This window comes from Malaclemys terrapin, chromosome 23 (assembly GCF_027887155.1).
Source record: "Malaclemys terrapin pileata isolate rMalTer1 chromosome 23, rMalTer1.hap1, whole genome shotgun sequence".
Classification (NCBI taxonomy): domain Eukaryota; kingdom Metazoa; phylum Chordata; order Testudines; family Emydidae; genus Malaclemys; species Malaclemys terrapin.
In genome coordinates this window covers 4,895,389-4,923,374 of record NC_071527.1, presented here as the reverse complement: position 1 = coordinate 4,923,374, position 27,986 = coordinate 4,895,389, and the positions used below count along the sequence as shown (strand labels likewise).

At 51.5% G+C, this 27,986-nt stretch overlaps 1 protein-coding gene across 1 annotated transcript; it reads left to right on the top strand.

Annotated features, from left to right (window-relative positions):
• Position 1: 1 nt before the first annotated feature.
• Positions 2 to 27,866, top strand: KRT80 (keratin 80). Its single transcript, XM_054012253.1, has 9 exons — positions 2 to 415; positions 5,831 to 6,045; positions 11,403 to 11,463; positions 13,261 to 13,356; positions 20,484 to 20,648; positions 20,916 to 21,041; positions 22,394 to 22,614; positions 23,766 to 23,821; positions 23,910 to 27,866. Exons 1-9 carry the CDS (start codon positions 98 to 100, stop codon positions 24,140 to 24,142), a joined length of 1,491 nt encoding a protein of 496 aa, XP_053868228.1. The 5' UTR covers positions 2 to 97; the 3' UTR covers positions 24,143 to 27,866.
• The last annotated feature ends 120 nt before the right edge of the window (positions 27,867 to 27,986 follow it).

Below are 27,986 nucleotides of genomic sequence, written 5' to 3'. Positions count from 1 at the left end.
CAGGAATTAAACAGACCATATTCTCCAAGGTGCCACTTCTCTTTCCCAGCTTAGTTCATACACCTTCCCCTACCTCCCCGCCACCGGCCGAGCCAGGATGACCAGCCGCTCCAACGAATTCAGCAGCAGCTCGCTCTCGTCTTGGCAGGCGTCATGGAATCAGAACAGGGGGAGCTCGGTGGTGACGTCCTCTGAATACGACGGCTGCAGCAGCCCGGGTGGTCCAGCCAGCAGAAGCTTCAGCACCTCGAGTCTTGGTGGATACACGTCTTCCTCTTGCCCGTCCGTCTTCATCAACGAGAAGCTCTTGACGCCGCTGCGCCTAGACCTGGACCCCACCTTCCAGGAGAGGAAGAAGCAGGAGAAAGACGAGATGAAAATCCTCAACGACCAATTCGCATCCTTAATTGGGAAGGTAAGAGAAGTGCCAGGTTCGAGTGACCACAGAGGCCAGTGGTGGATGGGCTGTGAGGTGCCTATGGCAAGAGAGATTTGCTCTAAATGTTAGCTAATTTCCCAGTTGCGAGGATAGTTCTTTCCTCCCGTGCTGTCTATTTTCCCAAAAGTTTGCATGATTATTAGCTAGTACCCCAGTCCACTGCTTCAAAGACCCTGTCTATCCCCATCGGCTAGTAATCTCCCTGGGAAAAGGGAAACTCGGCCACTGATGGAAGTAGCTATGGGGTAAGCAGCAAAGGAAGGGGCTGTGAGGACAAAAGATGGAGCAGGAGGCCCTTCATACCTGTAGCTGGGCAGAGAACCAACACAGCAGCTGCAATCAGTAAAATAGCCGACAGTTCCTGCTCGTTTTGTTCTCTAATGCCTGAAAACTAACCAGCCAATAATGTGGTGAGTGACAGGGGGGAAAGGAAGGGTCACTGGATCTGCTAAGCAAGCTCTCCTGCAGAGAGTCTTTCCTCTGCTCAGGTCCAGGGGAAGGTAGAAGATTTTCTCAAAGCAAAACAATTCGCCTACTTGAGGCAGGTTCCTGCAAAGCTCTTAGACTCTGTAAACAGATGGTAATCTCCCGAAAGGGTTGCTTCACTGAAGTCTATCATGTAGGCAGCTAATTCCAAGCTACTGCATTTAAAAAAAAAAAAACAGTGCTCATATGGGTATGAACTAGTACTGTGGGGCTCTGTTTTCAACAGCATCTGCCTAAACTGCGTCTGCACAGCCCGTGTTTCCGTGTGCCATTGGGCATCCAGGCAGGCACGGCTGCCCGCTGGAGTGTGCAAATGTGACGATCTGTGCATTGCACTTTTTCAGGGGCCAGCCCTGAGAATGAAATCTGGTACATAGGAAATTCACCCCTGGGCAGAGAGTCCACCACAAGACCCGGGCGCCATTTAAACCCTCAAAACTGGCCTTAAGTGGCGCCTACGAATCCCGCTGGTGAGCGTGTATTACAGGGCCTCTTCTGTGTCTGACCCACATGAGAGTCTGGTACAACCCTAGCTAGGGTGCATTGGCTCTTTAGCTCAAGGGCTTCTAGCTCTGGAGATCTCTGGTAGGTCAGCCAAGATGGCGGCCATCTCCCACTGGCCTTCTACACAGGGGTGAATTTCAACCCATTGGCAGAGAAATGTAACACACAGTTGCCAATGTGCCTCTGGAATTCACATGACCTCAGTCAAATGCCACACGGGCCATAGGGGAGTCGCTATGGCCATAGCTGGGAGGTAGGGGGTTGACCATTCCCAGTCAGGAGGCCACGCACCTTTGGGATCTGCCATGCGGATAGGGATGATGAGTCCTGGTCAAGCTGCTACGCACTCTGGGTTTCCTTTGGATGTGGCTCACGTGTGTTTGGACAGGCGGAAATAATGGCTGGCTAGTGGGTTCTCGGTTCTGACCCCTTTCTGCAGCCTAACGAATACAGGAACACAGGACGATGGACTGGAAGGGACCTCCTGGGTCATCGAGACCATCCCTTCTATCCCAGGCAACCCCGGCATCTCATCCTGTTCATACTTAGCAAACCAGAAACAAGAGACCTGGCAGGTTCTCCCACTCTATGCTCAGTGATGGTCATCGAAGGCCCATAGATCAAATCTTGGGTCCCGCTGTGAATAGCCCCAGTAACTTTGGAAGGAGGGGAGTGGCATGGTCTCCCCTCAGTCCAGACTTAAGGACCAGAACGCCCAGGCTGCAAGGTCTCAGCTATCCCTGCAGCCTCTGAGCAAGAGTAGCATCAGCCACCACCTATGCCCCTTTCACGCCGGTGTTTGGAGTCCCTGTGTCGTGCAGGGACCTGGTAGCCACTTCCCCAGCCCACCAGCCACCCCACTGTCCACGACTCCTCCTCACTGAGCTCTGCCACAGAGCTCTTGTTCGGTGGCACTTTCCAGGTTGGCTCTCCGTGCCCCACTGCCTTGTACATCCGAAACGGGACCTTTCCTAGTGTGTCCCGGAGGATCTTTCACCCAGGCACGGGGTGGACTTGGCTCAGTGTTTGTGCCGGCCGCTTCCAGCGGTGCCTCTGTAGGCTTCAAATTGGATAGACGTTTCTCAGCACCCCTTGTGCAGATCCCAGCGGAGAGAGGCAGCGAGGTATAATGGGTAGAACACTGGGTCGGGTTCAAGGAGCCCCAGGTTCTATTTCTGTCTCTGCCTGCTGCGTGCTCTTGGACAAGTCACTTCCCATCTGTACGCCTGCTTCCACTCCCACTTCTTCTCCGTTTAGATGTAAGCTCATCAGGGTAGATGTTGCTTCTTATTTTATTATTTGTATTATGGTAGCACCTATGGGCCTTAGTCATGGAGCAGGACCCCATTGTGCTAGGTAGTGACTCCCGTTACGCTAGGTGCTGTACCTTATTGGTTAGGTGTGATATGGTAGCAGCTCCCATCGCTCTAGGCGCTCTAAAAACACAGGACAGAAAGACAGTCCCTGACCTAAGCCGCTTTACAATCTAAGCATATGACAAGAGACAACAGGTGGATGCAGACAGGGCTAGGGTGGGGCACTAGGAAATAGCTAATATTGGTCAGCCTCAGAGGCAATGACTTCAGCAAAGCAACGGTCTAACCATTGTCCGGCCTTCTTTGTAGGCCGCGTGGCAAAGGAGAGGTTTAAGGGGGGTTTGGAAGGTGGGTAATGAGGTGGCTTTGCAGACGTTCACAGGGAGTTCCTCCAAAGCATGGAGGGGCAGCATGGGAAAAAGCAGGATGGTTCTCCCTGTGTGAACACCGCTTCGCACAACGGGGTCCTGATCTCAGCTGCAGCCTCGAGACACCGCTGTAATGTAAAGAAGAAGGCAGATCACGGGGGTCGTTCCGTGCCTGCTGACAGCTGAACCAGGGACAAACTAAGCAGATAAACCACCCTCTGTTAGAAGATCTTGTCCCAATGGCCAGCGCATTTTTCTACCCCTGGGCAAAGAAAGTTAAATCAGTCCTGCTGAACTTATTGGATGGGCAGGAGCTGGCAAGTTTGCACAGATGATGCTGTTACTATCCTTCAGAGAGGACGCATGGGTGAGCCATCCCCTCAGCTGACTTAACGGCCGCTTCACAGCATTGACGGCAATTGGCAGCTCTCACCTGCCGAATTAAGTACGATTAAAGCAATTTGTTTCGTGCGCGGAGCGGAGAGAGGAGAGCTGGCGAATAAATCGTTAATGGAAGCGCTTTGAGGCTGAAAAGCGCCACGTCGTTGCTGAGCCGAACGGCCATCACCGCGAGTGTGCCAAGTTAGAATGGAGGCTGGACGACCAAAAAACGTGCACTCACACACACCGAGATACACGCCCGCTGACAGGACACAGGGTCTGTCATTCTTGCGGTGACCGTATGTAGCGCCGTAGCTGTGCACGGCCCTTTGCAGTGCAAACGTCGGAACCTGATTCACACGACATTACTCCAGTTTTGCCCCGGTGTCAGCCTCTTATTATTTATTGATTGTATGGCTGTAGTCCCGAGTAACTCTAGTCACAGCCCAGTACAGCTCTAGTTGTACAAACACAGATCAAAAAGACAGTCCCTTCCCCAAGGGGCTAATCATCTAAGTAACCCTTCCGATTTCAGTGGAGTGACACCGGCATACACTGCAAGGATGCAGCAGCGAATCAGGCCCATATTTATGTTTTAGGACCAACCGTTATTACTGGTACCTGCAGGGAAGCGAATATCATGCTAGGCCAACTGGGCTGAGGAATTGTCTTATCATAGTGTTATAATTTGTAGTATAGTAGCAAGATGGGGGCCCCTGTTGCGCCGGGCGCTGCACGGACACATAGTAAGAGACAGTTCTGTCCCTAAAGAGCTTACAGTCTTAAGGGGCAGAGGCTGGGGGGAAGGATTGTCCGGTGACTAGGACATGAGCCTGATGCTCAGGAGATACAAGTTCATTTCCCTGCTCTACCTCGGATTTCCTCTGTGACCTTGGGCAAGACCCTTCTCACTGTGCCTCACTCCCCTGACTGTAAAATGGGTACAATAGCAGCGTCCTACCTCACAGGGGTGTCGTGAGGATAAATGCATCAAAGATTGTGGAGTGCTCAGATACTACAGTACTGGTGGCCAAATAAGTACTTTAAATAGAGGGGAAACTGAGGCACAGAGGGGGGAGTCACTGGCAGAGTTCAGGTCTTCTGCAGCCCAGCGTGGTGTGCTACTCGCTGGACTGGCTCACAGGAATGTGATCCAGACTTCAGATTCATATCGAGAAGAAGGGGTGTTTACACAGAGGAGATAGTACCTTGTATTGTTTATGCCCCAGGTGACATATGATGGTGCGGGAAAGATTCCAATACAGATTAGATTTATTCTATCCATGAGACCTTGTCTTGGGATCCTTCTACCAGCCTCTTCTCTCCACTCCTACCCATTTCCAGGAGTTGGTTTTGCTATTTGAACCCTGATTTGCCACATTCTTTAGATGGTGCTCTCAGCAGCCATCCACAGCTGTTCTCCTCTATCCTGGGCCTCTCTTTGCATGTCCTCTCTGTTGTTCAGTCCCATACGTTTTCCCTCTTTAACGTTCGATGGAGGTGTTCTATTGGTTGGCCCTTTTTGTGCATTCCTTCAGCTGCCCAATGGTGTGGTAGAAGCTCTGGCTTCATTCTTTATGCATGTCCTAGATATTTCCCGCCTCTTTTGTATAAAACTTTGGCACTTAGGGATCGTCGAACTCTCTGACAAATCTCAGCATTCATAATAAAATCATTCCATTTAATACCTAGTATTTTTCTAAGGCTTTTGTTCTAGACGGCATTGAGATGATTGTCTGTCCCCTTGGTAGATCTCCAGCTTTTCACATCCGTATGCGAAGACAGAAATAAACTTTGAGTTGAAGCTTTATAGTTTGGTCTTTAACTTGTCAGTTTTTGATGACATGTCCAATTGGATGTGCTAATCAGCTGACTTGAGTGATGATCTGTCGGGCTGATTTGACTTGTCAGGAAACCACCGAGTAGCAAAGCCAAGCCTCCATATGTCAATGTAATGCCCTTCTGTGCCTGATTTGCAATGGGATGGGATTCTTTTACAGCTCCTTGTTTGAGAGCCCAACTGTGTCCCTCAAGCTGTAACGGTTTAATATATGGAGATATACCTATCCCATAGGAAAGGACGTTGAAAGGTCATCAAGTCCAGTCCCCTGCCTTCACTAGCAGGACCAATTTTTTTTCCCCCAGAGCCCTAAATGGCCCCCTCAAGGATTGAACTCATAACCCTGGGTTTAGTGGGCCAATGCTCAAACCACTGAGCTATCCCTCCCCATGTATGGCTGGAGGTCCCAATCTCAATGTCTAGTGTGTTGGCTGAAGGGGTTCACATCAGCCTTCCGCCATCAACCTTACTAATGTCTCTGGATTCCGTTCTGCAGGTCCAATGCCTGGAGCAGCAGAACAAAGTTCTCACGATCAGGTGGAGCTTCCTGAAAGATCAGGACAATTCCCGTTCCGAGTTAGACATCAAACTCCTCTACGACCAGTACATGAGCAAACTGAAGCAAGAGATGAGGGCTGTCGGCCACGAGCGAGAACAGCTGGAGTCCGAGTTGACCGAGGTGTTGAAATCCATGGATAACATCCGAAACAGGTGCCGTTTGTCCTAGTTTGTTGGGGGTCTTTGGAAATATAGGGATTAATTTGCAGCCTATTGTTAGATACCAGTTCAACAGTATGGACTGTGGATAATAAGAGATTTCTTCTCCTATTGTCCATACTCAAAAACCTCAAGGGTCTGATTTTGGAGAGCTGATGAGCTTTCAACAAGAACTGCAGGATCTGAAAATAAGGCTCACACTTTTTTCCTGCTTAATGAACTTAGACAAGTAGACAAATAGAAATCCATAGAGGGAAACAGAGAGAGAGAGATTCTAAGGGCTTGTCTACCCAATTTGCACGCACAAAATCACAGTTGCATGAACAGATGTGGGATTTTTGCATGCACAAGTGCCCTGTTTGCACAAGTCAGTGATTGTATTTTGACACAGAAATGAATGCCTCACTCATTTCAAGGGAGTGCTCTCTGAGCCCCTATGAAATGGGTCCCTTCTGTCATGTTCTCCCGATCTGTGTACTTTAGAAAGTGGGACTTTACCCCCGGGTTAACTGTTGTATTGTCCAGTTATTATGGTTTTACAACTATTAATGAACCTGATTCTTCTTTCACTTACACTAATTTTACACCAGTGTAACTGCATGAACTACAGCTGAGTTACTTCTGATTTACACTGGTGTAAACTGAAGCAGAATCAGGTATAATATTCATTATGAGTCTGATTCTTATACCCTTTAAACCACTTTGGCAGTTGAGGCAGTGTTGCCTAATGGTTACAGTATTGGACTGGGACTCCGCAGACCTAGGGTCTATTCTCGGCTCGGCCACTGGCCTACTTGATTTCCTTGACCAAGTCACTTCACCGCCTCGTGCCTCAGTTTCCCCATCTGTACAATGGGGATAACAATGCTGTTTGTTTGTAAAACATTTTGAGATCTACTGAAAAGTGCTATAGACGAGCACAGATATAAAAAATTAGTATTGTTTAAATGGTTGTAATTTTTTAATCTAATTTACGTGCAATTTAAGCCCACACTGTCAGAGTGATGCAAAGGAGCCTTCGTTTTAGTTAGAGTCATGCCCCTCTGAATTCAGCCCCTTTGTGGATTGACAAATCATACCCAACCCTTATGGGTTTTGAACATATTGGTTATTTGTACCTTTTCAGCCAACACTGTGAACAAACCATTTTCACACAATGGACTCACCGTTCACCTGGCTTAATTCGATCTGTTCCCCCATTGGGATGGTTCATGGAACTCGTGAATAATTAACAGCGAATGTGCTTTGCAAAGCAAATTTTCAGACCAAGCAAACCGCAGGAGTAAAAATTCGTGGCATTTTGGGGCATTCGTGAAAAGTTTCTCGAATGCACGGTAATCGTGCAAATACTTGTGCTTAACTATTTGACCCAACAAATCATAGTGAAGCCAGCTCCCTGCTTTTATTCCAGGCGTGTTCCTCAGCTGATGAAAATAAATGTAGCTCCTGGATGATCCACACCAGCTGAGGATCTGGCCTCAAAGGGTGGACTTTTCCTTTACTCTTCAACCAGCCCTTGATTTCGCACACTTTTTTCTCAAGCATTTAGAAAATGTCATTCTTTACCTCATATTTTCCCCGACTGCTATAACAATATTTACCTTTTACCATCCAGAGATCTCAGGGCACCTTTACAAAGATGGGTAAATATCCTGATCCCCATTTTACAGATGGAGAAACTGAGACACAGAGAGGTACCACTAGACAGCAGCAGAGCAGGGATTAGAACTTAGGTTTCCTGATGCTGGAGCTGTTCGAAAAACAGAATTGCTGTCCCCTGGGAAATTCTGATGTTTTGACATTTTGCATCGGTCCTGCATTGTCCATGAAAATGTTGAAACTTTTCATGGACCCAAAATGTCCAAAAATTTTCAATTTAGAAATATTGTAACATTTCATGAGACATAGGGCGAGAGGAGTGCATCATGGGAGATGTAGTCTGGCCAGGTAGCAGGTCCCATAAGGGAGAGTAGAGGCAAGAAGGGTTCATAACTACGACTCCCATCTGGCACCATGGTGCTCAGGCGGACTCAGAGATCAATGTCAAGTCCATCAAAAGACGAAATGTTTTGTTTTGCTTTTCCCAACAGAAAACTCCATCAAAACCAAATTTTCCCCACGGAGAATTTGCTGATTGGAAAATGCTTGATCTGAGATTAGTCAAGCAGCCCCTAGCTAACTCCGAGTCCACTGACTCAGACAGGAGGACCTTACACAGTGCGTTTTTGCCAGACCCTGCTGCGCTGCTACTTAAAGCTACACACCACCACACACATCCCAGGCCCTCCTCTCTGCCACCCTTCTCCAGCCGAAAGCTGGATAAGCCATGGGGGCGGGGGTGAGCATCGGCTGCTATCCCATCAGGATTGTAGTTTGCGCAGTAGGTGACATGATGTCAGTGTCCTGCAATGCGTGAAGCGTTTTCGGCAGGGATTGGGGTGCGGATGGAGCGGGAGAGACGCAGGCTCTCATTAACAACACATGTGCACTGGCACGGAGTCAGACATTCCAATTAAAGAGCAGAAAAACCAGAAGAACCAACCACTTCTCCCATTCGCCTCCCGACCAGGGCTTATGAAACAGTTAAATACCAGGGCGAGGCAGAAACAATGGCATCACCTGTCGTTGTTGTTGGTTTTTTTTTTCCTTTTCCCTGTTCTCCTCCCTTATGCCCTTCCCCTAGGCCCGGGTGGCCAACCTGATCCTGAGAAGGAGCCAGAATTTATCAATGGACATTGCCAAAGAGCCACAGTAATATGTCAGCAGCCCCCTCATCAGCTCCACCCCCCGCCCCAGCGCCTTCTGCCCACTGGCCGCCCTGCCGATCAGCGCCTCCCCCTCCTCCCCGCACCTCCCAATCAGCTGTTTCGTGGGGCGCAGGAGGCTCTGGGGGGAGGAGCGAAGGCAGGGCAGGCTCAGGGGAGGGCGTGGGAAGGGGTGGAGTAGCGACAGGGCCTGTGGCAGAGCCAGGGGTTGAGCAGTGAGTTCCCCCACCCCCGGTACAGTGGAAAGTTGGCACCTGTAGCTCCAGCCTGGAGTCGGTGCCTATACAAGGAGCTGCATATTAACTTCTGAAGACCCGCATGTGGCTCCGGAACCACAGGTTGGCCACCCCTGCCCTAGACCCAGGCTACTTTAGCACTTAGATTGTAAGCTCTCCGGGGCAGGGACCGTCTTCCCGGGCGGTAACTGGCGCTCTTACCGCAATGCAAATGATTATTATGAACGATCAATTATTAAGAAGAGCCACAATAACTGGGGGCTAAGTTTGGGTTCTCTATTACCATATAGATTTGTCTTCTTTGCAACGGTGACGCTCACTTGGGCTCCAGCACGGTTTCCGTTAGATGTAATTGCGGCTACATTTATAAGCAACTCATAAAGAGTTAGCGGAGGCTATAAGCATGTCACCAGCGAGAGTGGCATGTGCCACTCGCTCCCCATAAAGCACATCACTAGAGGTGTGGTAGCCTGCTTATGAGCCAGGGTTATAAGCGACCGATTGACCTGTTGGACGCCATAACAATTGATTAGCCATGTCTTAAAGCAGGTAGGAAGCCTTTATTAACCCTTTGCACACTCTTTATGCAGGTACCCTCAATATCAAGGTGTAACGGTGCTGCCTCTGGCGGGACACAACTGAGAGTATCAATTCAGGACAAATTGCTTAGAGCAGGACAGTCACGGCCCAAGGCTGGGGTCCTTTACTCTTAAGGCTCACCAAACCAGCCAAACAGAGAGGACTTCGGTCTCACCCCACTGGCTAACCATAAGTCACACAAGCAATTCCCTCAGACACTCCAGTTTCCCAGTATCACCACCAGCACCACTCATTTTGGGGAGGAATGGTTATGAAAACCAATACCCCAGTAAAAGAAAAAAGGGTGTCCCGATCCCAAAAGACCAAGCCCCAGACTCAGGTCAATATACAAGTCAGATCTTACCCACAAATCACACTGTTGCCAATCCTTTAGACTCTAAAATCTAAAGGTTTATTCATAAAAAGAAAGAAATAGCGATGAGAGCCAAAATTGGTTAAATGGAGTCAATGACATACAGTAATGGCAAAGTTCTTGGTTCAGGCTTGGAATAAACTGCAGGGTCAAATCAAGTCTCTGGAACATCCCCAGCTGGGATGGGTCATTCAGTCCTTTGTTTAGAGCTTCAGTTTGTAGCAAAGTTCCTCCAGAGGTAAGAAGCAGGATTGAAGACAAAATGGAGATAATGCAGCTGCCTTTTATAGTCCTTTTGCCATACGACCTGTGCTTCCTTTGTTCCGAACACACGCTACCCAGCACATGGCATGAAAAAACCTTAGAGTTCGGTCCATAGGCATGTCCCTGCATGTCTTGCTGAGTCACAAAGTGTATCTGCCTTCTCTCAGTGGGTCACTTGTATAGCTGATGGTCCTTAATGGGCCATCAGGCAGGCTAGGCAGTGCTGATGCCACATTGTCTGGGGTGTCACCCAGAAGCATAGCACAAGTTTGAAATACAGGCAGTATAGAGCCAATTCTTATAACTTTAACTACAACATGATACATGCATTCAGATAGCACAGGAGTCAGCAACCTTTCAGAAGTGGTGGGCCATGTCTTCTTTTATTCACTCTAATTTAAGGTTTCGCGTGCCAGTAATACATTTTAAGGTTTTTAGAACATCTCTTTCTATAAGTCTATAATATAGAACTAAACTATTATTGTATGTAAAGTAAATAAGGTTTCTAAAATGTTTAAGAAGCTTCATTTTAAATTAAATTAAAATGCAGAGCTCCCCGGACCAGTGGCCAGGACCCGGGCAGTGTGAGTGCCATTCAAAATCAGCTCGTGTGCCATCTTCGGCACGTGTGCCATAGGTTGCCTACCCCTGAGATAGCATAATCGTAACCAGCAAATCATAACCTTGGTTGCACCAATGATCTCTACGGTCACTGTTCATATCAATAACGTCACAAAAGGGTGTCCATCATTTCCTTTAAATGGCCCTTTATCTTTGCCACTCTGATGGAAGCTGAAGGAAGGCTGCCATTGCTGGACTGGGTTGGGTTGTTCCCTTTCGAGAGAGGCAAATGGGGAATTTGGTCCCCTGGATGCAGGGTGGGCCAACGAGGAGACCATTGGCCTAGGGTTCAGAAGACCTTGGTTCTATTTCTGGCTGGACCAGCCACTTCCCCTCCCACCGTTTGTCTGTTTCAATTATAAGCTGTCTGGGGATCACTGTGACTCTTATTGATGTATTGGTACAAGAGATGTTAGGTGCTACTGTAATAAACAAAGCAACATGCAAGATCTCCAATACAGAACTGAGCTTCGCCCTGCCGGGATTCACACCAATCTGCTTCTCTCTCCGTAGATACGAGGATGAAATACATAAACGGAGTGGCTTGGAATTCACCTTCGTGGAGCTGAAAAGGGTAAGTGGCCATTCATTTTCACAGGGCTGTGTGCGCATCTACAGCAAAGATGCACCTGCAGTGGAAGGAGTGTCTAGTGGTTAGGGCCCCAGCCTGGGCTCAGGAGACCTGGATTTGAGTCTCTGCTCTGCCACAGACTTGCTGCGTGGCCTTGAGCAAGTCACCTCGTTTTTCTGGCGCAGGGCCTCAAAGATATTTAGGTGCTTAATGTCCACTGATATCAAAGGAAGTTAGATGCCCAGGTTTCTTTGAGGACCTGGGCCTCAGATCTCTGTGAAACGGGACTAGCAGCAGCGTGGTGAGGCGCTCAGATACTACATTCACGAGGGCCAGGGAAGCACCAATAAGAGAGTTGGGTTGGCTCTGTGTTTGCATGAGAGACCTGCCCCTATAGGAAACCTAGAGCATGGCTACCCAGCACAAAGAGACCAGCAGCCGTGAGTTGCAGAGCTAAAATAGACGTTCAAACCTCGGTTCTGAAACCCAGAAACCGGGGGAGGGACTCAAGACCCAGGCTCCAGCCCAAGCCTGAACATCTACATGGCCATTTTTAGCCCTGCAGCCCGAGCCCCACAAGCCCCAGCCAGTTCACCTGGGCTCTTTTGCTGTGTAGCCATTTCCCTACAGCGCTAAAGGCAGGGGCCCAGTAGATGACAACCTGGGCCAGGAGGACCACAGACTGGTGGAGGTGATGTATTTTGAAATGAACCATAGACAAGTGAGGACCTGAGCACCTGTGGTTGCTAAAGACCGCGTAGCATTTGGTGCAAAAGCATGGAGTATTAGCTGCCGTGTCTTGGCCAAATTCTATCCGGCAAGATTCCTGTGCCGTTTCAGTTGCATATACCATGGGGTCTCAGCCTGGGGTCATGATCCAGTAGGGTCGCAAGGATGGGTCGTAACCACCTTCCCTTCAGGGGCATCCTGAAACATTTCTCTACATGAGATCACCGTATGGAAAGGTTGAAAACCAGTGGCAGAAGTGTAGTGCAGCCAGGCCCTGCTAAATAGCCACCAGGTTCTACCCCAGAGGTAGCTGCACTTGTGACGAGTGAGTGGAAATCAATTGTGTATATGGGTTTGGAATCTTGGGCAAGGAAAGGTAGGGTGTTATGAGCTGTGGAAAATGCTCACCATAAATGATTGTTATTGTTAATTATAAGTTGTTCCCAAGCGTGCTCATGGCCTGGTAGGGGCAGTTTGTGTGGCTTTTGTTTATTGCATCAGTGTTTTCAACAATCTCTGCTTTTCCTTATGATTAAAAGATGACTGTTTATGGGCCAGTCCTGTTTGTTTCCTTTTATGGAATGGTTATTAGCCAGGATGGGCAGGGATGGTGTCCTTAGCCTCTGTTTGCCAGAAACTGGGAATGGGTGACAGGGGATGGATCACTTGATGATTCCCTGTTCTGTTCATTCCCTCTGGGGCACCTGGCCTTGGCCACTGTCGGAAGACAGGATACTGGACTAGATGGACCTTTGGTCTGACCCAATATGGTCATTCTCATGTTCTATGCCCTACCTCCTTCCCTGCACTCAAGCACTAACAAAAAGAAATTTTATCTAGAGGTCTTCTTCTCAAATCACCCACCCTCAATGGGAGCAGCAATGCAAGGTCCCACCAGCAACATCCACCATCCTGCAGAATGGATGGATAGTATCCCCAAAGGACACTGCTTTGTCCCAGGACTGGGTAATCAGTGCACAATGGAGAAGATCTCTCACCCCAAGGCACAAGTCAGAGTCCAATGTACAGATCATTTGTTACTAGCGCTGATATGTCTTCTTTGTCCCACAGGATTTAGACGCTGGTTCCATGCATAGAACCGAGCTAGAGGTAAAACTGCAGGGGCTTCAAGAGTTGATGGAGTTAAAGAAAGCCGTATACGAGCAGGTAAGAAGCAGCTATAAGACCAGATGCCTAAGTGTGTGCAACGAGGCTGGTGGAGCTGGGCAAAATTTTTCAGCCGAATACTTTCTTTTTGGTGAAAAATGCAATTTCGGCAGCCAAAATGTCGGGTAATTTATGTCCGTTGTGCCGAATTGTTTGTTTTGGGTCTCTTGTTCCCCTGGCTTTCCAAAGACTCTGGAGTCTACCTTTTGTGGGCTGCAGAAGTCTCTTGACCTTTTCTGTATTTTACCCTCTCCCCAAGGGCGTGCCAGAGAGGTCTAACCTTCTACACCATCACAGGGCCAGGTTCTGATCTCAGTTACGCTATTGTAAACCCAAAGTAACTCCATTAGGTCTGATTTCTTCTCTCAGCAATGGTACATCAGTCTAACTTCACTGATGGTGACCCAGTTGGGCCCCGATTCAGCAAAGTCCCAGAAGCATGTGTGATGGGCCGTATGCATTTGCTGAGTGCTTCGTTGCACTGCAGAGCATGCTTAAGGTTAAGCACACGCTTAGGCGCTTTGCTGCACTGGGGCATTGTTCCTGATTTCCATTGAGTAGGAGCAGGATTTGGCCCACTGATTTCCTTGGGGTCATTCCAGATTTACGCCATTCTCAATGAGATCAAAAATCTGGCCCACTGAATAGAACAAACTACCTCTGTGCGTACATCTGCAATACAAAAAACTCACGGCATCAAGTCTTAGAACCCGAGACAGCTGACTCGGGTTCCGGGGGCTACCGACTGCAGTGTAGAGGTTTGGCCTTAGGCTGGAGCCGGGGGTCTGAGACCCTCTGCACTCCCGGGGTCTGAGAACCCAGCCTCCAGCCCAAGCCCGAAAGTCTACACTGCAATTCGATAGCCCCGCAGCCCAAGTCAGCTGCCCCGGGCCAGTCCCGGCCATGCCACGGGTCACTTATCACAGTGTAGACGTAGCCTGTGTCATTTTCGTAACGGGATATTGCTAAGGGAAATAGCTTAGCGAGAGTCAAAGGAAGGGGATTAAGGCATATTAGCATCAATAGAATTGCATCTGCAGTTAAGCTAGCTAGGATGATTTTACAAGCTCAGTGCTGCAAGGCATATACTTGTCTCCAGCTGGGATCGGGAGGGAATCCTCAACCAGCACCCTTATCCGCAGCGCCTCTATGGTACTTTATAACACAACAGGTGCCTTCTAACCTTGTTCAACCTTCCTCCGAAGCACCCGGAATAGGCAGCTCTCCAAGGAATGGGCCCGGCCCTTCCATTTCGGAAGCATGCTGAGCGATAGTCTCCTTCAAACTCGCACCGGGAGTGTTGCCTAGGCGCCAACTCTGTGGGTGCTCCGGGGCTGGAGCACCCACAGAAAAAAAATAGTGGGTGCCTGGCACCCACCAGCCACCCGCCGATCAGCTGCTCGGCAGTGGGTGGGAGGTGTTGGGTAGGGTTACCATATTTCAGCAAGAAAAAAAGAGGACGGGAGGAGCCCCGCCCTAGCCCCGCCCCTGCCCCTCCCACTTCCCGCCCCCCCAGAACCCCCAACCCTCCCCCCGTTCCTTGTCCCCTGACTGCCCCCTCCTGGGACCCCTGCCCCTAACTGCCCCCCAGGACTCCACTCCCTATCTAAGCCTCCCTGCCTCTTGTCCCCTGACTGCCCCAACCCTTATCCACACCCCCACCCCCAGACAGACCCCTGGGACTCCCACGCCCCATCCAACCACTCCCCACCCCCTGACAGCCCCCCCAAAACTCCCAACCCATCTAAACCCCTCTGCTCCCTGTCCCCTGACTGCTCCGATCCCTCTCCCCACTCCTGCCCCCTGACAGCCCCCCCCCAGAACTCCCAGCCCCCTACCCCCCGCTCCTTGTCCCCTGACTGCCCCCTCCTGGGACCCCTGCTCCTAACTGCCCTCCAGACCCCCACCCCCTACCTAAGACTCCCTGTTCCTTGTCCCCTAACTGCCCCCTCCTAAGACTCCCCCCCAACTGCCCCCCAGGACCCTACCCCCTACCTGTACCCTGACTGCCCAAAACTTTCTCCACCCCCCCCAAAAGCCCCCCCCCCCCGTTTCTTGACTGCCACCTCCAGAACCTTCCTGCCCCCGGTCCCCCTTACCCTGCTGCTCAGAACAGAGTGTTGGGCTCTGTGCAGCCGAGCCGGACACGTGGCTGAGCTCCCCAGCACAACAAAACCCGGTCCCTGGCCCTGCACAACAAAACCCGGTCTGGCCCTGCACAGTGCTGCCGGACCGGGTTGCAGGGGAGAGCTGCCGGCTCAGAATGCAGGGCGGATCCGGCTCCTCTACAGCTGCTCCTGAGTCCAGCCCGGGACTTCCCTGCAGCCCTCCCAGCTGCTCGCTCTGCTGTGCCGGGGGGGAAATCCCGGACATTGTGAGTGCTTTACAAATTCCCCCCGGACGCTATTTTTAGCACAAAAAGGAGGACATGTCCGGGTAAATCCGGACGAATGGTAACCCTATGTTGGGGGGCAGGGGGCAGAGCAGGGGCAGGAAGAGGCGGAGCAAAGGCGGGGCGTGCCCGGGGAGGGGGCGGGGCAGGGCGGGAAGAGGCGGAGCAAAGGCGGGGCGTGCTCGGGGAAGAGGCGGAGCAAAGGCGGGGCGTGCTCGGGGAAGGGGCGGGACAGGGCGGGAAGAGGAGGAGCAAAGGCGGGGCGTGCTCGGGAAGGGGGTGGGGCAGGGCAGGAAGAGGCGGAGCAAAGGTGGGGCGTGCTCGGGGAGGGGGCGGGGCAGGGCGGGAAGAGGCGGAGCAAAGGCGGGGCGTGCTCGGGGAGCGGGCAGGGCAGGGTGGGAAGAGGCGGGGCAAGGGTGGGGCCTTGGGGGGAAAAGATGGAGTGGGGGGTGAGGCCTCGGGGTAGAGCAGGGGTGGAGCACCCGCCCAAAAAGAAGAAAGTCGGTACCTTAACAACACAGCCTCCACCTCAGTGAATTGACCCAGAGAATGCAGCTGACTCTCAGTTGCGTGGTGCTGATGTACCATTGTAACATGCAAGTGAAAAAGACTCTGCTTTTCAACAGTAAAGCGCCAAGTGCTTTCCAAAGCAGGCCAGGATCATTCTCCCTGTTTTATAGGTGGGGGAACTGCAGCACACATCACCCAGCCGTGCACTGGGACTAAAACTCAGGTTTCTGGAGGGTTAGACCTGTGTCCTAGCCACTAGACCGTACTGCCTCCTGATTGACTTTATAAGCTGCCAGGCTGTCTCCCAGTGCTGGCTCCGCTGCTGGAAAAGGATGTCATAGAGACGGGAGGAAGCCGTCACTGTCCACCACAGCTCCTACTGGCCTGGCTGTATGCACCCTCGCTACATTCCCAGCCTCTTCTTGAATTCATTTCTGTTGGGATTCACACTGTTGACTTTGGCAGCCCGTCGTGTTCTTTCATCCACCCTTTATGCAAAGAAATTATACCTGCCCCGGCCGTTCCGCAAACCGAGCCTGTTTTCAGGTTAAGCCACTTTTCTAGCAACCTTTGTGGAGCTATTTGACGTCAAGGATCTTGTTTCCTGGATCCCTCGCTTTGCCTCCCCTTTTCCAAAGCTACAGGGGCCGAGGGAACAAATCTTTCTTCTATGGCAAGAGCTATGGGGGAAGGTCTCTAAGGGTATGTCTACACGGCATTGTAAACTTGGGTCTGGAGGACCGCGTTGGTGTGCCCAAGCCCACGCTTGAGCGGCCACACTGAATTGGAAACCTGGGTTTACATTTGCCAGATCCGGCTCTCACAGTCATGTTAACGCATCCACACTACTCTGCGTAGACCTTCTGCCTTGAGTCTTCAGCTAGAGTTGTGGCCACACTGCAGAATGACAGGACTTGGGTTCTGACCTATCCCCCTAGCAGGGTCAGAGGACCTGGGTCATGAGTGCTTGCTGACTCAAGTCAGATTGATTTGTGTGTGGACAGGAGGAGGGCTCAAACCTACAGGAGAACTTGGGCTTAGAGTGTGGTATAGACATACCCTAGCCATGTTATAAATCTGTTGTGCATAGTTTTTCCCTGGTACAATTCAAAATTGATAGTGAAAGGTCCCTTTAACAGCATTATAATGTCTTCTGGGACTTCCATCATAACTTACGGAGTTTTTTTGTTGGTCCTGCTGGTCTGCTAAATCTGGATTAGTGGTTAGAGCAAGGGGGAGTCAGGACTTCTGGGTTCTGTCCCCACCTGTGGGAATATAGCCTAGAGCGAGTGGGACTTGGGAGTCAAGATTCCTGCGTTCTATTTCAGCCTCCGGGAGCATACTCTGCTGGGAGAGAAAAACTTGGTTCTCTTCTCAATGAAAAACTTTCCTTTGGAATTGATTTGTCAAATAGTCAGGAAAATCCACCAAAAAAATTTGAACATGAAATAATCCCCCTTTTTGAACCACCCCTACTTCTCCCTGAGGTAACTGATATGCAACCTAGCCCCTAGTTTGAATTGGTTTCCTCTGTTATTCTGTAACGACAGCCGCACTAGAAGAAAAGTTCTTGGGCTCGATTCTGCTCTCACGTCTGTTTCACAGCCTTCTAACTCCACTTACCTGATTCTGCTCACCCTTATAACGGCGGCAGTCACAAGTAGCACTGCTGAGTTACTCCTGATTTATACTGGTGTGAATGTGAACAGAATCAGGCCCTTTGTGCATGGAAATTGCTCCAGCATATGAAATTCTCCCACATTAACCTTTCCTGTAACAACCCCTATACATTTACCTGGGGATCAAGCCTCAATGGGGAAGAAATACACTTAAAATCCTGTTCATGGAAAGAGATTTGTCACCGGTAACAGATGAATCATCCATCCAGTCCCAATCATTGTTCCCCCAATCAGGGAGAGGTAACGCAAACAAAGCCATAAGTGCCCTACCTTCTAGCAAAGCCTTTGATACAAGGGCTACAAAAGCGTGGAATAAAAGCACGTTGACGGGGACAAAAGGCCGAAAAAGCAGAGACTGAGTGCAAAGGGGTAAACGAGGAGTAACCCCACTGAAATCAGTCATGTTACGCCATCATGAGAGGAAAATGAGACCTACAGTGAGAGGCAGAGTGAAAGAGGCTTATCGGACATTCCACTAGCTTACGATCCCTTCAGGTTGGGTCTTGTCTGAGTACCAACAGCACAGGAGTGTGGTTTCCTAACATAGATTAGGGTGTCTTTTTTGATTTGCTGAACCATGTCTGCATCCGTTGTCACTTCCCCCGAGTCATCAAGAACAAACACCCCAGAGTCAGGAGTTGCAACACGTGGATACGGGCTGATATGAGCAGACCACAACTGCCCAGTGTTGGATGGAGTCACACCTTCTCATGGGCAGGAGAAGGCATAGGACATATAGTCCCCATTTACCCTTTGGGTGGCGGTGATGGGCGATGGCTCAATATTGAGTGGTGGACAATGGATAGCTCCCTTTAGTTCGGCTGTTTTCCCAGAGAAAAGCTTTCTAGTCCTGTGTCCGGCTGCTAGACACTGTAATCCTGAGACGGTAGCAACCCCATGCCACCGACAGTTTCCTCATGGAGGGCATCTATAACCAAGGACACATGGCCACCTTAGCTTTGCGACGTGTGCAAGCGCCACACTGCCCTCTACTGGATGGCAGGCATGTGTCATAGGCTGTATATTGTCAGGAGCTAATGGCAATTCTTCGTAAGCGCTCAGGGGCCTTTGCTGCAGCACGTGGACCCCCGTTCTATCTATAGCATTGGTATGGAGTCCCAGGGGGGCATGTGGTACAGTCCAGAGTCAGCCCTGAAGTCCGTGGGCCGCCACAGTATGTCAGCAGGTATCTGGCACAAACTCGCTAGCTAAGAACATAAGAATGGCCACACTGGGTCAAACCAATGGTCCATCTAGCCCAATATCCTGTTGTAACAGATCGCAGACTCACCGGCACGGCGCCTCCTACTGTCTCGCCTGCCACAGGCCCCGTGTCCCTCCCAGACCCCGGTGCCCTCTTATCTTGGGGTGTTGCCCCACAGCAGTGCCCCCACGCTCTGGGTCCCCCTCCCAGGGGAACCTCCACCTCCTATGCCCACCTTGCCTCAGGGGCTACTGCCAGTCGTCATCTAGCCCCCTTTTTCTGGGGCAAACTGCAGCCTGTCATGGCCACTCATCACAGGCAAGGGGATTGGACCAGCTGCCTCGGCCTATCCCTGGGCTGCACCTCTGCAGTCCCAGTACCTCCTTAGGCCTTTACCAAGGCCTCAGCCTGGGGAGTTGCCAGGCAGGAGCTCCCCGGCTCCTTGTGCCCTTCCCCAGCCCTGCTCCGCTCCAGCTACCCTTGTGCTCACAGGCAGCTAGGTCCTTCTCGCTCCCAAGCTAGAGAGAGATTGACTGCCTTCTGGCTCTGCAACACTTTTATAGGGCCCAGCCTGGCCCTGATTGGCTGCCTCCCCGCCTCTTCTTATTGGCTCTCAGCCCCAGCCCTCTCCAAGAGCTGGCTTTTAACCCTTTCAGGGCTGGAGCGGGGTGACCGCCCCGCTACGCCGGTCTTCCGACAGTGGCCAGTACCAGATGTTTCAGAGGGAATGAACAGAACAGGGCAATTATCGAGTGATCCATCCCCTGTCATCCAGTCCCATCTTCTGGCCATCAGAGGCTTAGAGAGCATGGGGTTGCGTCCCTGACCATCCTGGCTAATAGCCATCGATGGATCTATCCTCCATGAGCTTATCTAATGTTTTTATATACTTGTGGCCTTCACAGCATCCCCTGGCAATGAGTTCCACAGCTCTCCCATTAATTCACACCCCCATGATCCCTACCCCACTTGCCCACTGCAGATCAGCACAGCGGCTGGGTATTGACATGACCACAAACACTTGCTAAATCAACCAACACCCACTAGTGCTCTCATGCGACACGAGCACATCATTTTGCCCAGGGTCTGGGAGAATTAGAAATCCCAGCAATGGCCAAAGCCAGAGCCACTACTCTGAACCCCAGCCCAAACCTTGGGGAGGGTTGGTTGAATTAAGCAGGACACCAGAGCCAAACCACTCCATGGTGGGGTTTGCAAACCTGCGCCTTGACTTATGAAAACTTCCCACCTCCCAGCTGCGTATGGGACGGATTGGACTGGCCCCGCTCAGCTGACATACGTGTCCGCTCAGTTCTCCTCTCCTCTCCTCCCCGCCATCTAGGAGCTTCAGGAGCTGCTGGCAGAAATCAAGGACATCTCCGTCGTCATGGGGATCGATAACAGATGCAACCTTGACCTGAGCCGCATCGTGGAGGAAGTGAGGGCGCAGTATGAAGCCCTCGCTTTCAGGAGCTGGGAGGAGGCAGAAGCCCTTACCTGGAGCAAGGTACACGGCTCTCTCTCGTGGGAGACATGACGCAAAGCCATTGGTGTGGGGGAGCAGGAGAGAGCCTGCCTAGAAACCATGGGGATTGGTGAGCGGTAGATAGACAGAGAGGTGGTGGAGAAAGAAGAGGGGCAAGGGGAAGTGAGAGAGACGAGAGAGCTAGACAGTGTCTGTCCCCGGCACCCACGAGGGACCAGCTCCCTGCAGAATCCCGGGTGCAACTGCAAGGCGGGGAGGAGGTGACGCCGTCTCAACTCTTCCCTGCAGCTGAACGAAGGAGCCACCCACTCCGCCACGTACAGGGACCAGCTCTTCAGTGGCCGGAGGGAGATCGCGGAGCTGACCATACGCATTCAGAAGCTGAGGACCTGCATCGTGTCCCTGAAGAGCCAGGTGAGGCCTGGGCCTCGGGAGAGGGGAAGCCTCGGGCACTGGAAACACAAGAGAAATGGCAGCTGCCCCCAGGTCGGAGCCAGGTGCCCGCGCACACCCGTCATTCCCCCCCTTGGGATGAGTCTGGCGGGGGAATCTGTTGTTATTCTGTGTTACCCCGGCGCTTACAGGCCTCAAATGAGATCAGGGCCTCGTTGCGCTGGGTGCTGCACAGACACACAGTGGGAAACAGTCCCTGCCACAAAGAGCCCACGGTCTAAATAGCCTAAGGGTGGGAGGGGAAACTAAGGCAGAGAGGGGAGGGCTGTGATTTGCCAGTGATTTGTTGTGGAGGGGAGAGTGGAAGTGGGAGAGGGCTTTGGGGGGGCAGTGTCATGAGGTGGGGCTGGGATAGGGCTATGGAGGGAGGGAGGTGGGGATGTCATGGGGTGGGGGTGGGATAGGGCTATGGAGGGAGGGGGATGGGGATGGGGATGTCATGGAGTGAGGATGGGATAGGGCTATGGAGGGAGGGGGGTGGGGATGTCATGGGGTGGGGGTGGGATAGGGCTATGGAGGGAGGGGTGGGGGATGTCATGGAGTGGGGGATTATGGGGGGAGAGTGGGGGGAGGGGTGCCATGGGGATTGGGTTGGGGGAGAGTTATAGAGGGAGAGTGGGGCTGGGGAGAAGGTTATGGGGGAAGTTGGGATGGAGGTGGGAGCAGGAGTGATATGAGGGGAGGTCGGGGGAGAACGGTTATGGGGGAAGTTGGGGTGGAGGTGGGAGCAGGTGTGATATGAGGGGAAGTCGGGGAGAAAGGTTATGGGGGAAGTTGGGTTGGAGGTGGGAGCAGGTGTGATATGAGGGGAGGTCGGGGGAGAACGGTTATGGGGGAAGTTGGGGTGGAGGTGGGAGCAGGTGTGATATGAGGGGAGGTCGGGGGAGAACGGTTATGGGGGAAGCTGGGGTGGAGGTGGGAGCAGGTGTGATATGAGGGGAGGTCGGGGGAGAACTGTTATGGGGGGAGGGGAAGATCTATTATGGGTGGAGGGAGGTTTATGGAGGCAAAAAGTACTTGGAGAAAATAGCTGCTGGCCTGTCCTGCTGTTTCTAAAATGTGGGAAATCTCCCAAAAGTAGAAACTTGAGCATTTCAGACCCCTCCCCCTCAATTCCCCATAGACCCACTGCAGCAGCCACCCCCAGACCTCTTCATTTATGCTCTAGGCAGAAAAGCACCCTAAGAAAGGCTGTGCGGGAAATCAGGGGTGTGCGCCTGGACCCCTAGTCATGGGGGTGGGGAGGAGCTGCCCATCTGGCTCAGCACCCGCTGCCCACCTAACGGCGCTTCCCTTCCCCTTTGCTGCCCCAGTGCCTGCGTTTGGAAGAGGACATCAAAGAGGCCGGGGGGAGCGGCCAGCTCGCCCTCCGGAACGCTAACGCCAAGCTGGCCGAGCTTGAGCAAGCCCTGCACAAAGGCAAGGCGGACCTGGCTGGCTTGGTGAAGGAGTATCACGAGCTGATGAACATCAAGCTGGCCCTGGACGTGGAGATCCTCACCTACAGGAAGCTGGTGGAAGGCGAAGAGAGCAGGTGGGTCAGAGGAACGTGTCAGGGGAAAGGACGTGCTTGAGCCTCCTGGGAGAAAACCAGGCACCCAGCGCATGCGTCTGGCTCTTAAAGGCCGGATCCAATGTCCTTTCAAGTCAATGGAGAAGTAGATCCTGAGTCTCATCTTTGTCGCAGGAGAAATTGTGCCACGGTGGATTGCATTCATTAATGAGGCCACGCCGCCAAAGCTTTAAAACTCGGGGGGAACTTGTTATATCAAATACGGTCGTTAATTCACTTGAAGGTGTACCAATGAGAACACAGAGACACAAACGGACAGAGCCCTCACCTCCAATCCCCGTACAGCATGGGTTCGGTTGCCCAGCAACTGTCCAGTCTAACTGAGCTCAGAATTTAGTCAGTGGGGTTTTTTCGGATGTGAACATTGCACTAGCACTATATCTGTACCTAACAGCGAAATCTGGACAGATGGCTAAAGACGGATAGTGTTATGGGGTACGCGGGCAGCTGGTAGCTCTGGAAGGCGGTATGCGGGCAGCTGGTAGATCTGGAAGGGGGTTCGAGGGGCGCTGGTAGATCTGGAAGGGGGTACGCAGGGAGCTGGTAGATCTGGAATGGGGTACGCAGGGAGCTGGTAGATCTGGAAGGGGGTTTGAGGGGAGCTGGTAGATCTGGAAGGGGGTTCGAGGGGAGCTGGTAGATCTGGAAGGGGGTTCGAGGGGACCTGGTAGATCTGGAAGGGGGTATGCAGGGAGCTGGTAGATCTGGAAGGGGGTTCGAGGGGAGCTGGTAGATCTGGAAGGGGGTATGCAGGGAGCTGGTAGATCTGGAAGGGGGTTCGAGGGGCGCTGGTAGATCTGGAAGGGGGTTCAAGGGGAGCTGGTAGATCTGGAAGGGGGTTCGAGAGGAGCTGGTAGATCTGGAAGGGGGTATGCAATACTCTCTGGTGTAGAGAGTCAAATTCTGTCTCCATCTCCACCCATGTAACCTCATTCAAGTGGGGACAGTACGCAGGATCAGATCCTACATCCATTTCCACCTATCTAACCTCCCTGAGGTCATTCGGGTCACGGTGCCTGGGTATCACATTGTTTGGAGGGCAGCATTTTGCACAGGGGTCTGAAACCCGTCTGTGTTCCATAGCCTCTTAACGTCTGTCTTTACCTTCCCAGCATGGAGTCCCCGACGTGCCCTGTCATCAGCAGCATCCACTCCAGCCCTAGGCATTGTAAGCATCTATTACTATAGCTTGATGCAAGTGGCAGCTGTAGGAAAAATAAACACCACGCCACTACTCTCCTCTCCTTTCCCTGCAGTTTCATCCATCTCCAGCTTCTCGGGGTCTTCCCAGCTGGCTTCTCGAGCGAGGGGCAATTCTACTGATGGAATGATCCGAAATGGAGCGGTGGCAGAGGCCGTCCTCGCCAGGAGCCAGAGCGGCGGCTCAGCAAGTCGGGATGCAGACGAACGGCCCAGTGGGGCACGTCCGAAGCATCGCTTGCTGTCTGACGAAGAACACTGCCGTGAGGAGTCGATCCCTGCGGAATAGATGCCAGACGCATTGCCATCTGCACCTGAACGAGACCAGAATGCCTTCTCCTGAAGCCCGATTCTTGCCAGCGTCTGCGGGGCCAAGAATGGGAATCAACCTCAAACCGGCTCTTCCCAGGGTTTCCTTGACGCCTTCCCCACTCCATCACTGGTTAGAAGCGAGACCCCCATCCTGGCAGAACTTTCTTTGAACATGCCCAATTCTCACACCAGCCCCAGCAAACTCATCCTGATCCCACCTCCCTGAGGTGGGGCTCGTAAGGCTTAATTCATTGATGTGCTTTGAGATCTTCAAACTGAAAGCAATGCAGAAGGAGGAAGTGTTATTACTTAGGCTCCAACGATGGTAAACTGAAGGATAGTAGCAACATAGCAGAAGGTAGTATGGGGGAGACTGGTGGGTAGAGCACTGGACTCAGGAAACCTGGATTCTATTCCTGACTCTGCTGGGCGAGCCATGTCCACCATATGCCTCAGTTTCCCCCTCTGTGAAATGAGGATAATGCTATTGACCTTCTTTGCAGAGCGGTTTGAGATCTCAGTGCTAGATAAGAGCTAAGTATTATGAGTTATTTTACCAGTATTACCAAAAGATTTCTCGCGTTCCTTCTTACTTTCGTTCTTTGGTTTGTGCGGATTTGCGTTAGGGTCTCTTTCACCAGCTGATGATGTGATGCGGGCGAACGTTCTCAGCCACATGAGTTGGCAGAGGCTGTGTTTGGTGATGTTTCACCACTAGCGCTCTGGCTACTTAGGGGAAATTATTGTGTAGACCCAGAATCCTCAGTCAAAGGCTTTTTTTCCTACTGCCAATGGGGACTCTATCTTGATGGTGTCCTTTAAAAATAAAATCAAATAATCGTGACCTCGGGTGCACTGGTGTAAATCCGGAGCAACTCCGCTGACTTCAAAGGAGCGTGACCCAGATGCTGATCTGAATTACAGTGCTGTAAAAACGGGTTCACGTCACCTGGGGGAATGGCATTAGGGCCTGTCTGTAATCTCATTTCCACTAGCATAAACCCAGAATGACTCCACAGCAGGTTTATCCTAGTGTGATAGAGATCTTAAAAGAAACCCCTATGTTTGTAAGTGTCCTTCTCTGTGTTGCTTGATAATGGCCCAGCCCAGTATATTGAAACTGAACATAGTTTAGAAATCTGTTATTTTTTACCGTTTCTCCTGGATTTGGGGGTGCACTTTTCTCAACTGGACAGTAAAACTAGATGGGCCAGTTTTACTTGCGGCTCATGGTGGGTCGAGGAGCCCAATTCTACAAGGCGCCGAATTCTCCTTTACTAGATGTCTCAACCCCCACTGCCTCCTTTATTGATGCTTCAACCCAGCACCTTGTATGGTTGGGTGCTCATGGAATTGCCGTAGGAAATCCCACTGCACGCTGGCTGTTCCGTATCCTTTCAGTGCTGACCTCTGCATCCTTTCGCAGAGAAGCAGCACATGGCGGGGACACCCTTCAAGGTCCACTTAAGCAGGGTCAAGTAGACCCAGTGCACGAGGGAGACCGTCATCCTCAGAGCTCCTGGAGGTTACAAAAAATCCAACATGACTGTAAATGACAAGCCTCAGTGCGGGGAGGGAGGTTAGTTGTTATTTGTTCTGGGATATTTATTGGTTGTCATTTAAAGAGAATAATCAACATTATATAAATATATATTTCATAACGTATGAGGTCGCTTTTAACTTAATTCGCTAGATCCCCAGCTGGTGTAGATCAACATGGTCCCATTGATCTGCCTGCGTGTATATATTTGTTTCCCTCTGGCACAGACTCAAGTATACCCTGCATTGCAGTACTGCTTTGTACCAAGGGCCAACGTCTACACAAAGCCAATGGGCTTGCTCTGGTGGCAATGAGTCACTTGCGAGGCCCTTTTTGTATGTTTCTGTTAAGCGTGTTGCAATATTTCCACGTGTTTCTGTAGGGTCGCCACCTGCTATGGCACCCGTGTAACCAGCATGTCGTCTGCGCTGCGCTATGGCTGTGTTATTAAAGTATTATTCCGAGTGGGTGTAGCCATGTGGGTCCTAGGATATTAGCAAGACCTGGGGAGTGAGGTCAGATCTTGTAATGGGCCAGTTTTTGTTGGTGGAAGGGGAGAGACAAGCTTTCAAGCATATCAGAGCTGAAACAGAGCTGGCAGAAAAACCAAAGTTTGTCTCTTTCTGACCCGCTTCGTCTCTTTCATAAAGTATTGAGAGGCACGGAAGGGGGGAAAGGAGGCGGCGTGTCAATTATTTCCTTACAGCGTCCTGACAGCTAAGGCACAATCCTGCTCTCAGAAGCCAATTCCAACCCCCTCTAGAAACAGTTCCTTGGCTATTGCCTCACATCAGTGGCTGGAGAGGAAAGCTGGCCTGGGGGCTTGGCGGCAAATTAGCAGACCTCTGCTCTGCTGTTGGTGACCTAGGGCAAGCCGCTTAGTCTCTCTATCTCTCTGGGCTTCAGGTCCCCCTCTGCAAAATGGGGATCATCCCACTTCCGTACGCTTGCCAGGGATGTGGTGAAGGCAAATACATTGGAGACGGTCAGGTACTATAGTAAAGGGGGTGTCACGGAATCCCCGGGCGATGCTTTGGAACTGCTCCCCACAAAGCCAGTCAGGACTTTGGGGAGCCTCCTCTCCCTTGGAGCAGACTGTCTTCAGGGCAAGGAGCTCACACGTCTTCATCTTCCTGGGTCTGACTTTGGAGCATTCAGCATATGCCCCTCCGTGCGCTTCCCACAGCAAGTCCGCCCAGGCGGGGTCCTGGGGAAGCCAGAGGGTCCTGCACACACACCCACTTCACAGTCAGACGTGACTCTTAGCCAGCCAGTCAAACAGAGGTTTATTAGATGACAGGAACTAAAATAGAGCTTGTAGGTACAGCGAACGGGACCCCTCAGCCAGGTCCATTCTGGGGTCCAGCGAGCCAGACAACCCCATCTGCACTCACTCCCCGTCCCCAGCCAGCCCCGAACTGAAACCCCTTTAGTCCCTCCTTTCTGCCCTTTGTCTCTTTCCCGGGCCAGGAGGTCACCTGATCTCTTTGTTCACCTTTAGCTATTCCCTTGCAGGGGGGAAGGGCCCAAGCCATTTGTTGCCAGGATACAGAGTGTCGGCCATTTATGCACACTGGAGACTTAAGAAATGCATAGGGGAAACTGAGGCACCCACACAGTACTCAGAGGAAACATTAAGAACCATCCCACTTTGTCACAGGGGGCCAGATGCGGAGCTAAGATTGAGCCAGCTCTATCAGAAATCAGTTGGATTTCACTCCCACCTTAGCCTTCCTGCTCATTCAATGAAGAGCGTCCTCCACCTTGACCTACACCAATAGCCCTTTATCTCTGCCCTAGATGGACTCCCCTTTGCTTGGGGTAAAAAGGAAGCAAGGAGGAGACCACCCTCTCGGTGGAAGGGGAGAAGAGAATGTAGCCTTTGCTCTGAGTGGCAGTAGGGTCCAGTGGCTAGACCAACGGGCTGGAACTCAGGAGAGGTGGGTTTAATTCCAGACTTTGCCCCTGGCTAGTGCAAGTTTCTCCACCTTTTCCCCTCCCACTCTTTGTCTCAGCTATTTAGACTGTAAGCTCTTTGGGGCAGGGATTGTCTCTTACTATGGGTATGTACAGCTCCTAGCACTATAGGGGCTTTATCGAGCTAGACCCTGCTGTAATGCACATAATAATAACAATAATAATAAATGTTATTTGTCCGGTTCCTGAGCCTCTGATCATGTCATACAGTGATGCTAGACCCTTGAAGATTCGGGACTTCATGGTCAATGTATTTGATGGGAGACCCAACAACAGCCACCTCCAGCGTGCCGATCTAGAGACC